The sequence below is a fragment of the Trachypithecus francoisi genome, unplaced genomic scaffold, assembly GCF_009764315.1.
Source record: "Trachypithecus francoisi isolate TF-2019V2 unplaced genomic scaffold, Tfra_2.0 Lachesis_group3, whole genome shotgun sequence".
Lineage (NCBI taxonomy): Eukaryota > Metazoa > Chordata > Mammalia > Primates > Cercopithecidae > Trachypithecus > Trachypithecus francoisi.
Window position 1 is genome coordinate 98,039,962 of NW_022681468.1, and position 13,726 is coordinate 98,053,687.

At 44.9% G+C, this 13,726-nt stretch overlaps 1 protein-coding gene across 6 annotated transcripts in view; it reads left to right on the forward strand.

Moving 5' to 3' along the window:
- Positions 1-859: 859 nt before the first annotated feature.
- Positions 860-13,726, forward strand: part of VPS33B (VPS33B late endosome and lysosome associated) — a 32,630-nt gene continuing 19,763 nt past the window's right edge. For 2 of the 6 annotated variants that reach the window (XM_033188924.1, XM_033188925.1), the window contains exons 1-2: positions 8,056-8,744; positions 13,034-13,114. Coding sequence is in view for 4 of the 6 variants with exons in the window: in XM_033188919.1 (XP_033044810.1) it covers positions 8,649-8,744; positions 12,682-12,759; positions 13,034-13,114 (255 nt within the window). In the remaining 2 variants the exon portion in view is untranslated. Of the gene's footprint in view, positions 956-8,053; positions 8,745-12,681; positions 12,760-13,033; positions 13,115-13,726 lie in introns of those variants that run through there. The other 4 variants (XM_033188921.1, XM_033188919.1, XM_033188923.1 and 1 more) reach the window with 4 other exon arrangements.

Here is a 13,726-nt window from a genome sequence, read left to right on the forward strand (position 1 = left end):
AAAATGAGAAATTAAAACAAAACAGCTCATGCGTGTAATCCTGGCACTTTGGGAGGCCAAGAGGGGCAGAACACTTGAGGCCAGGAGTTTGAGACCAGCCTGGGCAACATGGTGAAACCCTGTCTCTACTAAAAATACAAAAAAAATTAGCCAGGCATGATGGTGCACATCTGTAATCCTAACTACTGAGGAGGCTGAGGCATGAGAATCACTTGAACCCTGGAGATGGAGGCTGCACTGAGCCCAGACTGTGCCACTTTACTCCAGAAGAGAGAGAGACTGTCTCAAAAACAAAAACAAAAGAGCAAGAAGGAAATATGGGGATCTGGTCCTTTGTTTCCAGAACAGAGGGACCTGGGCTGGGCACAGAATCTCGGAGCATTAGGAAACAGGCTGCAGACCCCTAATCAACTGCATCATTGGCAGAGCAAAAGCCGAATGCTCAGCTGCAGGACTCCTCTAGGCCTGTGCTCCCCACAGTACCACTCAGTGTCTCCTCTGAGCCAGCAAGGTGAGTCATAGCACCTGGACAGACCTGACTGGCCAACTGGGGGTTAGTAGGTGTGATGACTGAACAGCTCTCTAACAGCAGCCAGGGTGCTCTGTCTCAGTGCCCCCAACTACCCTCCATGCCTACCCCCAACAGGATCTGGCTCCATCTGCCCTGCTCCTCTGGCTTGGCAGGAGTCCCCCAGGCAAGTTAGCTATGGAAGAAATGCCGAATCACAGCCAGAGGAGGTCATCTCCTAGCCCCGTGTACTCCCAGGACCTGCCCCCCACCAGGATCCCTGTGCTCCTGAAAGGTACTTTATGTGAGTTCATAAAGCTGGCCATGACCTCACTGATCCCCCTGCCTCCCCCACATGGATGGATGTTGCCACCTTTAATCTTCAAGCCAGCCTCAAATGCCACCTCCACCAGCCTTGAATCCATTTGGAACCAACCTCCCCCCAAGGTGAGCATTTGGAATGTTCCAAAATTTTCTCTTGCCTCCTTCAGAGGAGCCTGCCTTCATTTAGTCTTTGCACTGTTTATTGAGCAAAGTGCCTTTGTTGTCAAGAGCCCAATGAATATGGCCAAGTGTCCATATGATTTTCAAGAGATGAGGGACAGAACATCTTGGTCATTCATCTGTTTGGTTATCCTCACATCTTTTACAGTTAGCTCCTCTGAAAAAATAGCTTCAATACTTCCAACTGTCATGTGAACTCATTTTCCCTTAACTCCGTGTTCCCTACTCTTAAACCAAAGTGAATTAATTCAAAAAATCACAAACTTCTTTTTTTTTTTTTTTTTTTGAGATGGAGTCTAGCTCTGTTGCCCAGGCTGGAATGCAGTGGCACGATCTCGGCTCACTGCGAGCTCCACCTTCCAGGTTCACACCATTCTCCTGCCTCAGCCTCCCAATCAGCTGGGACTACAGGCGCCCACCACCACGCCCAGCTAATTTTTTGCATTTTTAGTAGAGATGGGGTTTCACCGTGTTAACCAGGATGGTCTTGATCTCCTGACCTCGTGACCCGCCTGCCTCAGCCTCCCAAAGTGCTGGGATTACAGGTGTGAGCCACCGCGCCCACAAACTGATCAGTTTGTGATTTGGCCAAACTGTGGTCTACTGATCTTTGCCATTAGGGAAAAACCTAAAGGTTGGTTGGGTTTTGTTTTGTTTTGTTTTGTTTTCATCTCTTCGACTCTGAGAGCACCACACTGAGCATTCAAAAGCCCAAATCCCAGGCCAGGTGCAGTGGTTCGCGCCTAGCACTTTGGGAGGCTGAGGCGGGCAGGTCACTTGAGGTCAGGAGTTCCAGACCAGTTTGACCAACATGGTGAAACTCCGTCTCCACTAAAAATACAAAAATTAGCTGGGTGTGCTGACGGGTGCCTGTATTCCCAACTACTCGGGAGGCTAAGGCAAGAGAATCGCTTGAACCCGGGAGGCAGAGGTTGCAGTGAGCCAAGATCATGCCCCTGCACTCCAGCCTGGGTGACAGAGTGAAACTGTCTTAAAAAGAAAAACAAATGTCTGTTCATAAGAAGACATTCATGCAGCCAACAGACACATGAAAAAATGCTCATCATCACTGCTCATCAGAGAAATGCAAATCAAAACCACAATGAGATACCAGTGGCCTCATGCCAGTTAGAATGGCAATCGTTAAAAAGTCAGGAAACAATAGCTGCTGGAGAGGATGTGGAGAAATAGGAATGCTTTTACACTGTTGGTGGGAATGTAAATTAACCATCGTGGAAGACAGTGTGGCAATTCCTCAAGGACCTAGAACTAGAAATACCATTTGACCCAGCAATCCCATTACCAGGTATATAACCAAAGGATTATAAATCACGCTCCTATAAAGAGATATGCACACATATGTTTATTGCGGCACTGTTCACAATAGCAAAGACTTGGAACAAACCCAAATGTCCATTAACGACAGACTGGATTCAGAAAACGTGGCACATATATATCATGGAATACTATGCAGTCATAAAAAAGGATGAGTTCATGTCTTTTGCAGGGACGTAGATGAAGCTGGAAACCATCATTCTCAGCAAACTATCACGAGGACAGAAAACCAAACACTGCATGTTCTCACTCATAGGTGGGAGTTGAACAATAAGAACACATGGACACTCCGGGGCCTGTCAGTGGGTGGGGAGCTGGGGGAGGGATAGCATTAGGAGAAATACCTAATGTAAATGATGGGTTGATGGGTGCAGCAAACCAACATGGCACATGTATACATATGTAACAAACCTGCACATTGTGCACATGCACCCTAGAACTTAAAGTATAACAAAAAAAAAAGAAAAGAAAAAAGCCCCAAATCCCACATGCCTGCTCTGAAAGTTATTACCAGATTATTAAAAAACTTTAAGGTATGTCTCACCTTCTCCAAGATAATAAAATATGTGGGGGAAGAAAAGAAAACCAATTAATCAAGCAGGTGAAGAAGTGGACATAAACAAACTGAAGGTTAATGGCAGCAACATAAATAAGCCGGGGCAAAGTATCCCCCAAACTAGAGAAGGCTCAGGGGCATGCACAGCTAGAGAGAGCAAGCCAGAGAGGGGTCTCGGCACTGCCTCACCTTACACTTGTCTGATATGGGGAGCGCTTCCCCATTGGAATGGTTCAGGTTAGACACCATCACATTGAGATTAAATATAAATGACTAGGAATGACCTTCAGATAGCGTTTAGCATCTGTAACCAATCTGACAATAACGTGCTCATCAGGTACCTATGGATTAAATCACATACTGGCATATTCAAACTGAATGTCAGTCTGGAAATAAATTTACTATATTAACTGAAATACCACTCTTTGTGTAAGTATTTTGTCATACATTTAAGAAAAAGCTAAAAAGAATGGAAATCCTATGATAATAACTTAAGTCTTTCTTCAAAGTGCATGCACTCTTTTGCAATACCTCATTCAGCCAAGTATTTGTTCTCTTCCTCATTCAGTACAAGGCAGCTTTCAATTTGCTTAGAAGGCAACATTAGAAGGTTAGAGTTCAGCAGAAACACAGAATTTTAAAATGTGAGTTCAAACTGAATAAATCTGAATTTCTGTAGGAGGTAAAGAATCAAAATACCTGTTTATTTAAAGATTGCAGTATGTGATAATCATTTTTAAAGTATTTGATTAAACCTGATAGGTTTTCCAGAAATGAAAAAAAAATCAATTTTAAAACCAAAGCTGATTTTCTGAAATTTTCAAAATGTAAATCAGCTCTATCCAGAATATAGTTTCTCTAAAACTTTATCTTAAGGAGTCATTTTACAATAGTATAACTATTAAAAAATGTACTGTTATTTTAATGTTTTGAAATAAATTAAAACAGTTTTTTTTTTTTTTTGAGACGGAATCTCGCTCTGTCACCCAGACTGGAGGGCAGTGGCGCGATCTCCACTCACTGTAAGCTCTGCCTCTCAGGTTCATGCCATTCTCCTGCCTCAGCCTCCCATGTAGCTGGGACTACAGGCGCCCGCCATTGCGCCTGGCTAATTTTTGTATTTTTAGTAGAGACAGGGTTTCACCGTGTTAGCCAGCATGGTCTCGATCTCCTGACCTCGTGATCCACCTGTCTTGGCCTCCCAAAGTGCTGGGATTACAGGCGTGAGCCACCGCACCTGGCCAAATTAAAACATTTTAAAATATGAATACTGTAGCATAAAAGAAAGAAACTGGAGAAGGAAAAGTAGAGAAAGAAATGCCAATTCCAGTCCAAAGCTTTGTTTGCCAAGTTTTCTTAGAATAACTTTTACCAATTTACGAATTCTTGTAAACAGAATCTATATAGAAATACTGAAAGACTTTTGCCTAAAGTGGCATTATTGAATACTGCTGTGATGCTACTGTAATGTAATAAATTATCGTTGCGAAGTGCTGTTTTTGACTTAAAATTTTATTTTGTGTGTCTTGAAAACCATAGTATTAAAGGTATTGAGATTGTGCAAATGCTGGGCACAATTGGCATGAGATAATGTTTTTATTTTTACAAAATTATAATGTAACTATGCAAGTGTTTATTAAAAGAACACAAACTGAAAAAGTTATGGGATTAAAAAAATAATGGGATTAAACAAGTTATGAGATGTTCAGCATGGTGGCTCACACCTGTAATCCCAGCACTTTGGGAGGCCGAGGTGGGCAGATCACGAGGTCAGGAGATCAACACCATCCTGGCCAACACAGTGAAACCCCGTCTCTGCTAAAAATACAAAAAATTAGCCAGGCGCGGTGGCACACCCCTGCAGTCCCAGCTACTTGGGAGGCTGAGGCAGGAGAATCACCTGAACCTGGAAGGCGGAAGTTGCAGCAAGCCGAGATCGTGCCATGGCACTCCAGTCTGGGCAACAGAGTGAGACTCCGTCTCAAAAAAAAAAAAAAGCTATGAGATTAAAAAGTTATGGGATTAAAAAAAAAAAGTTACACTATGATATTTTAAAATGTTGTGAAAAAAGCGGTGGAAAAAAATTGTGGGAAAGAAGTTGTGGAAAAAGTTATGGAAAAAAAAGTTATTCCAAAAAAAGCTTTATGAAAAGCTATGGGATTTTTAAAAAAAAAAGTAATGTGATAAAAATTAAATAAATAAAAGCAGGCCACTGTCAGCAAAGACTGGAGAAGTGTCTAATGGGCAAGACAGGTGCAGATCAGATGAAGATCACCATCATCCAAAAGCAGGGAACTAGGCCCAGTGTGGTGGCTCACTCCTGTAAGCCCAGTATTTTGGGAGGCCAAGGTGAGCAGATCACCTGAGGTCAGGAGTTCGAGACCACTCTGGCCAACATGGCAAAACTCTGTCTCTACTAAAAATACAAAAAATTAGCTGGCATGGTGGCCTCTGCCTATAGTCCCAGCTACTCAGGAGGCTGAGGCCGGAGAATTGCTTGAACCCAGGAGGTGAAGGTTGTCGTGAGCCGAGATCACACCATTGCACTCCAGCCTGGGTGACAGAGCGAGACTCCGTCTCAAAAAAAAAAAAAAGTTATGGAAAAAACTTATGAAAAAAAAGTTATAGGATTAAAAAAAAGTCATGGGATAAAAATAAAAATAAGACTGGGTGCGGTGGCTCACGCCTGTAAGCCCAGCACTTTGGGAGGCTGAGACAGGCGGATCACCTGAGGTGAGGATTTGAGACCAGCTTGGCCAAATGGAGAAACCTCATCTCTACCAAAAATACAAAAATTAGCCAGGAGTGGTGGCGCATGCCTGTAACCCCAGCTGCTCCAGAGGCTGAGGCAAGAGAATCACATGAACCTAGGAGGTAGAAGTTGTAGTTAGCCAAGATCGCACCACTGCCCTTCAGCCTGGGCAACAGAGTGAGACTCCAGGGGTAAAAAAAGGAGTGTCATGTAATGCTTCACTCATCTTCTTTAAACGGCAGTGGGAGTAAATCCCACCACTTTAGGGCAACCTCCATCTCTTACTGCAGCCAAGATTCAATCTAAGGGGGTTAGTGGGAAGAAAGGCTCAGCATAAAATACTATATGAACCCTCAAAGTCCAGTGTGAGCACAGCGTGTTTTTTGTCTTTTGCTTAACCTTGTATTATATAGCTTTTCAAACATAGAAAAGTAGGGAGAAGCTCAGCAAGGTGGCATATGACTGTATTCCAGCTATCTGGGGGGCTGAGGCGGGAGGATCACTTGAGCCCAGGAGCTCCAGGCTGCTGTAAGCTATGACTATGCCACTGCACTCCAACGTGGGCAACAGAGCAACATTCCATCTCTAAATAAATAAGTAGAATACTAAAATGCAATAAACCCCCATGTACCCATCAGCTTTAACAATTAACAAATGGCCAATCATTTTTTTATTTTTTTATAGACATGGGGGTCCTGCTATGTTGCCTAGGCTGGTCTTGAACTCCTGGGCTCAAGCAATCCACCTGCCTCGGTCTCCCAAAGTGCTGGGATTACAGGCGTGAGCCACTGTGCCTGGCCCAGTCTTTTTCCTGAGTGTTCCTTCATCTCCCCCTGGGTTATTTTAAAGCAAATCCCAAACATATTTTAGCATTTTTTTATTTTTTAAGAGACAGATCGGGCCAGGCATGGTGGCTCGCGCCTATAATCCCAGTACTTTGGTAGGCCAAGGCGGGCAGATCGCCTGAGGTTGGGAGTTCGAGACCAGCCTGACCAACATGGAGAAACCCAGTCTCTACTAAAAATACAAAATTAGCTGGGCGCATGGCGCATGCCTGTAATCCCAGCTACTCAGGAGGCTGCAGCAGGAGAATCACTTGAACCTGGAGGTGGAGGTTGCAGTGAGCTGAGATTGTGCCATTGCACTCCAGCCTGGGCAACAAGAGCAAAACTCCATCTCAAAAAAAAAGAAAAAAGAAAAGAAACGGTGTCTCACTTTGTTGTCCAGGCTGGGGTGCTGTAGCATGATCATAGCTCACTGCAGCCTGAAACTCCTGGGCTCAAGTGATCCCCCTGCCTCAGCCTCCCAAGTATCGAGATTAAAGATGCCCACCACCACGCCTGGCTATTTTTTACGTGTTGTAGTTGGCCAATCTCATCTCAAACTCCCAGCTCAAGCAACTCCCGCCCCCAGCCCCACCCCGCCACCTGGACTTCCCAAAGTGGTGGGAATTACAGGCACGAACTCCTGGCCAAATTATTTCATCTGTAAAAACTTCAGTATGTATCTCTAAGAGATAAGGACTTGTTTTTAACAGAAATACAAGCCTGTATAACATAGAAATAAAAAAAAAATGACAACATAGAAATACAATACCTGACCGGACGCCGTGGCTCACGCCTATAATCCCAGCACTTTGGGAGGCCGAGGCAGGCGGATCACTTAAGTTCAGGAGTTCGAGATCAGCCTGGCCAACATAGCGAAACCCAGTCTCTGCCAAAATTACAAAAATTAGCCAGGCATGGTGGCACGCGCCCGTAATTCCAGCCTACTCAGGAGACTGAGGCAGGAGAATCTCTTGAACCTAGTGCTGGGGGTGAGGGAGGGGGGTGGCGCGAAGCTTGCAGTGAGCCGAGATCCTCCACTAGGCAAAAGGGCGAGACTCTGTCTGGAAAAAAATGAAAAGAAAAGAAATACAATACCTGAAAAGTTTTAGTAATTCCTTAAATCAGTTTTCTTTCAATTATTATCCGAAGAAGATCCACACATTGAAACATTTAGTTGATATATCCCTTAAATCTCTTTTATTCTGAAGTGTTTCCCCCTCCCACATTTCCCCCTTTGCCATTTTTTTGAATAAGACAGATCATTTGTCCCACATAATTTCCTACATTTTGGATATGGTTGATTTCATACCTACGATGTCTTAACATATTCCTGCTAATCTCTACATAGCCTATAAACTGGTAGTCAGATCTTGAGACTTGATTAGGTAGGTGATGCTCTGTATTTCCTATGCATATCACCAGGAAATGACATAAGGATATGACTGATCAGAGTTCAGGTATTGTTAGCCTGATGCATCCATTATGTCTTTTTTCTTTCTTTCTTTTTTCCTTTCTTTTCTTTTTTCTTTCTTTTCTTTTCTTTTTTTTTTTTTTTTTTTTTTTTTTTTTTTTTTTTTTTGAGGCAAGGTCTAGCTTTGTTGCCCAGGCTGGGGTGCAGTAGCACGATCGCAGTTCACTGCAATCTCCGCCTCCCTGACTCGAGCGATTCTCCCACCTCAGCCTTTGGAGTGCTGGGACCCCAGGCGCTGCCACCTAATTAATAGACGCGTTGCCTGTGATTTTTAAATGTCCCTTTCAAGACGCCGTCCCCTTCCTGGTACGCGAAGCGCTGGGAACGAAAGGGACTTCCGGGAGATCTAGGAAGCCGCTTCTCTTTCTGGCAGGAGGCGGGGTTCTCCCCGTACGCTGCGGAGTCTCTGCGGGGTGTAGACCGGAATCCTGCTGACGGGCTGAGCGGATCAGGGAGGGAGGGTCAGGACACGGTGGCTGCAGGTCTGAGACAAGGCTGCTCCGCGGTAGTACCTCTCTTGCCTGGAGGTGGCCATTCATTCCTGGAGTGCTGCTGAGGAGCGAGGGCACATCTGGGGTCTTTGGAAGTCGGTGCCCAGGCCTGAAGGATAGACCCCTTGCGCTTCCCCTGGGCTGCGGCCGGCCTTCTCAGAGCGAAGCGCGTCCTTCCACCCCGCGGCGCAGGTCACCGCTGCCATGGCTTTTCCCCATCGGCCAGACGCCCCTGAGCTGCCTGATTTCTCCATGCTCAAGAGGCTAGCTCGAGACCAGCTCATCTATCTGCTGGAGCAGGTCAGTGCTCGCCTGGCGACTTTATCAGATCTACAGTTTAGCACTCATTGGATGCACATTTCTTCCTTGCCGTGCCCCTTTTATCTTGTTCTTGGTCCCTGGTATTTCCTTGAAGCTTCCCCAGCAGGTCCAGAATGAATCCAGGGAGTAGTAAGAGCTGTTTGGAACCTGGCCAGAGAGTTAATGGCAGTCAGCCCCCAACCCCCATACAAGCAAGGGAGACACTATTAGTGCCAGGCATCCCTAGGGACGGAAAGATGGTTAAGACATATTTGCCATTAGGGATCCTACCACTCCAGCAGGAGCTGTGTGAAGCACAAATTATCACACACAGGTGGTAAATGAGTGATAGAGTAGTGTACCCGAAGAGTTCAGAATAAGTGATCATTTCTAGCTGAGGTGATGATCTAGGAGCTTCAAGGAGGTGAGTGTGAATAATAAGCTTATTTTCTTTGGAGACTAAGCATGCTCCAGGCAGATAGATTGGTAGAAGCAAAGTTGACAAACCAGGGAAAGACAAGGCATGTACAGGGAAGACACCCATCAGCAGTTACACAGTAGCCACTGACGATTTTTTTTTTTTTTCCATTTGTGGCATGAGACAATACTTGATGATGATTCTAATAGTGATGTGTGTGGTGGGGTAAATGGGCAACAAGAAGGCCAGTTAGGAGACCGTAGATTAGACAAGTAATAAAGGCCCACACAAAACTGGTAGCAATGGGAATGAAGGGAAATGATGGATTTTTAAGTTATGGTGAAAGAAAACTCAAAGACTTACTGATTGGTTATAAAGGTTGAGGAGAAGCAAAAATGAGTGAGATTTTTAACCTGGTTATTAGGAAAATAATACTGCTACTGTGATTTTAATGGATCACTTGTGTAATCATTTAGTTATTCATTTTATGTCTGTATTCCTCATTAGATTGGAAGGTGGGCAGGGATCACGTTTGTTTTGGTCAACACTACCCAGTGAGTACCTAGCTTAGAGTCAAGCACACACCATATGCTTAATAAATATTTGTTGTATGAACATTGAATAGAAGTGAGAAAAATAATTAGAAAAAGGAACAGGTTTGGTGGGGGAAGTTGATTTGTTTGGGTTTGGATGGGGGAAGTTAAGATGCCAGTGAGAAATACAGCTTGTAACATCCAGCAGATAGAAATGTGGAACTGCAGCTCCATTGTGAGGACTGGAAGGAAGATGGATCAAGACGAGAACTGCAGGGCATCTTGGACCAGATTTTATTTCTATTTAATTTTACTTATTTATTTTTTTTGAGACAGAGTCTCACTCCGTTGCCCAGGCTGGAGTGCAGTGGCGCAATCTTGGCTCACTGCAACCTCCACCTCCCGGGTTCAGGCGATTCTTCTGCTTCAGCCTCCTGAGTAGCTGGGATTACAGGCGCGCACTGGCCAATTAGCCCACCTGGCTAATTTTTGTATTTTTAGTAGAGACAGAGTTTCACCATGTTGGCCAGGCTGGTCTCGAACTCCTGACTTCAGGTGATCTGCCCGTCTCGGCCTCCCAAAGTGCTGGGATTATAGGCATGAGCCACTGCACCCAGCCTATTTCTCTTTTATACTTAGTGCTTGCACAGTGACGTGCACATAAAAGACTTGCAACAAATGTCTGAAGAATTGAAAAGAGGTGCTAGTTAAAGCTGCTAGTTCAGGTGAGATCAAGTAGAGGAGACCAAGGAGAGAAACTTGAACCTACTGGGTTATTCAGCATGGCCAAAGTGGATTTCCAGGCAATAACGTCCTCTCCTAACTAACTTCTGACTTAATTTTTGTTAATGTGCATTGCTAGTCAGGCTTGAAATATCAGAATCATCTTTGCCTCTCCTTCACCCTGATACTTAACTGAACCAGTTGCTGAGTTCCATGTATACTTCTTTACACATAACTTTTTTATGGTGATTATCAAATAACACTTGCACATTATAGAAAATGTAAGAAGATCAAGGAAAGTAAAAAGAAAAAAAAATTACTTATGGCCCTACCATAAGTTATAAGCACTGTTAACACTGTTAATTTCTTTGAAGTATTTTTAAAAATTATATTAGGCTGGGCGCAGTGGCTCACGCCTGTAATCCCAGTACTTTGGGAGGCCGAGGCGGGCAGATCACCTGAGGTCGGGAGTTCGAGACCAGCCTGACCAACATGGAGAACTCCCATCTCTACTAAAAATACAAAATTAGCGGGGCATGGTGGCGCGTGCTTGTAATCCCAGCTACTTGGGAGGCTGAGGCAGGAGAATTGCTTGAACCCAGGAGGTGGAGGTTGGGGTGAGCCGAGATCATGCCATTGCACTCCAGCCTGGACAACAAGAGTGAAACTCCATCTCAAAAAACAAAAACAAAAAACCAACATTATATTACACATTCCATGTATCTCTTAATCTATTTTTGCTCGTACCACTACCAGCCTAAATCAGGCCCTCTTTCATTGCCACATGCTTGGGCTTCCTGGATGGTTTCATTAACTCCCTAAGTGGACTCCCTGCCTCCAGTTTCTCCAGTCTTCAGATTCATTAACATTTCCAGCTGATTGGAATGCTTCAATGCACAAAAGTTTTATTTTTCCTGTTAATTAGAGGATCAAGGTCACACTCCCCAAAGCTGGCATTTGGAGCCCTTCCTGCTCAATCCTAGCCAACTATTTCAGTCTATTTTTCACCATTCACCTACCTCAAGATTTCCTACCCTCTGTTTACCATTTTGGATTTGGGAAACTAAAAAATAAATAAACATTTAAAAAGCCCAAACATGGTGGCTCATACCTATAATCCCAACACTTGGGGAGGCTGAGGCAGGTGGATCACCTGAGGAGGTCAGGGGTTCAGGAACACCCTGGCCAACATGGCTACTAAAAATACAAAAATTAGCCAGGTGTGGTGGCATGCACCTGTAATCCCCACTACTTGGGAGGCTGAGGCAGGAGAATTGCTTGAACCTGGGAGGCAGAGGTTGCAGTGAGCTGAGATCCTGCCACTGCACTCCAGCCTGGACAACAGAGCAAGACTGTCTTTAAAAAAAAAAAAAAAAAAAACAGACCGGTAGTGGTAGCTCACGCCTGTAATCCCAGCACTTTGGGAGGCTGAGGCAGGTGGATCACGAGGTCAGGAGTTCAAGACCAGCCTGGCCAAGATGGTGAAATGCTATCTCGACTAAAAATACAAAAATTAGCCGGGTGGGGTGGCGGGCACCTGTAATCTCAGCTACTCGGGAGGCTGAGGCAGAGAATTGCTGGAATCCAGGAGCCGGAGGTTGCAGTGAGCCGAGATCACACCACTGCACTCCAGCCTGGGTGTCAGAGGGAGACTTCGTCTCAAAAAACAAACAAAACAAAACAACAAATAAGATTAAAAATAAATAAATAAAAAATTTCCTGCCCTCTATACCGTTGACCTTTTGGACTCGATCATTCTTTGTGGTGGGGGCTGGCCTGGGCATTGTTGGATGTCTCGCAGCATCCCTGGCCTCTACCCACGAGATGCCAGTAAAACCCCTACCCTGAGTCAGATAACCAAAAATGTATCTGGATATTGCCATACGTCCCTCAGAGGGCAAAATCGTCCCCTGACCACACAGCCTATGTTCTCTTTCTGATTTTTGCTGGACTGCCCTCTTCAAACATCTGTGTCAACATCCTACCCATTCATAAAGGCCTGGTTGAGAGGAATCTCCCAATGACTTTCAGCTCCCTGTCACTAACTGTGACCTCTCCTTCCTCTGAACAGACATTGAGATCTGTGTCAGGAGTGGTGGTGTAGAAATCGTATGACAGGGATTGTGGGGTGGGGGAGTGGAAGGGTGATGGGGTGAGGATTGTCCTGGGTTTGCTAAGTTTTCTGCAGTGAGCGTGCGCTATTTTATTTTGTACTTGGGAGAAAAATGCAAGGTGGGATTCTGTTGTGTTTGGCTTTGTTCAGCAGGAGACCAGGGGTGGTTGGGAGCCAGAGTGGAGGAGGCAGCAGAGAAGGGGAGTGAAATGCAGACCAAGGTCACAGGTGAGCAGAAGGGTTGAGTGACAAGGAGTTAACCTGAGAAAGAAGGTGGGATGTCTTCTTCCCGCTGGTACAGAAAACAAGAAGGCAAAACAGGTAAATATACAGAAAAGTGTCAACTGTGGATACAGATAATAAATAAGGTGCTGGGCTAGACGATGCTTAGTGCCCTCCCACCTCAGAGACTATGCTTCTGTTAGATGGGTGGCTAGGCTAGTTCTCAAGTGAGGAAGCTCGTGTGACCTGTGAGTGACCCAACATATTGTGTCTCCTTCAGCTTCCTGGAAAAAAGGATTTATTCATTGAGGCAGATCTCATGAGCCCTTTGGATCGAATTGCCAATGTCTCCATTCTGAAGGTACCATCCCTTTCCCCTGGGGGTCATGCCCCTCTTTCCTCTTTGAGCAGTTTTTCTTTTGATGAACAATACAAATTACTGAAGAGTGACTACCGTTGTAGGGCAAACATAGGGTAGCTTAATTGGGTGGAAAAGGGAGATCGATGCTGTTGTTCATATTTTTTTGTTTTGTATTTTTTTGAGGAGGGAGACGAAGTCTCTCTCCGTTGCCCAGGCTGGAATACAGTGCAATGGCACAGTCACAGCTCACTGCAATCTTGACCTCCTGGACTCAGGCGATCCTCCTGCCTCAGCTTCCCAAGTAGCTGGGACCACAGGCATGTGCCACTACACCTGGTTAATTTTTAAATTTAAATTTGTTTTTATTTTTCTGAGTCTGTTTGCTACGGAATATATGATTTTTTTTTTTAATTTTGTAGAGATGAAGTCTTGTTATGTTACCCAGGCTGATCTCAAACTCCTGGGTTCAAGTGATCCTCCTGCCTTGGCCTCCCAACATGGCTGGGATTACAGGCCTGAGCCACCGCACCTGGCCCATACTGTTTTTATTTCATTTTTGGTTTTCCTATTGACAGCTTGGGGAAAGTTCAGTGGGATGGTTGTCAGGGGAGC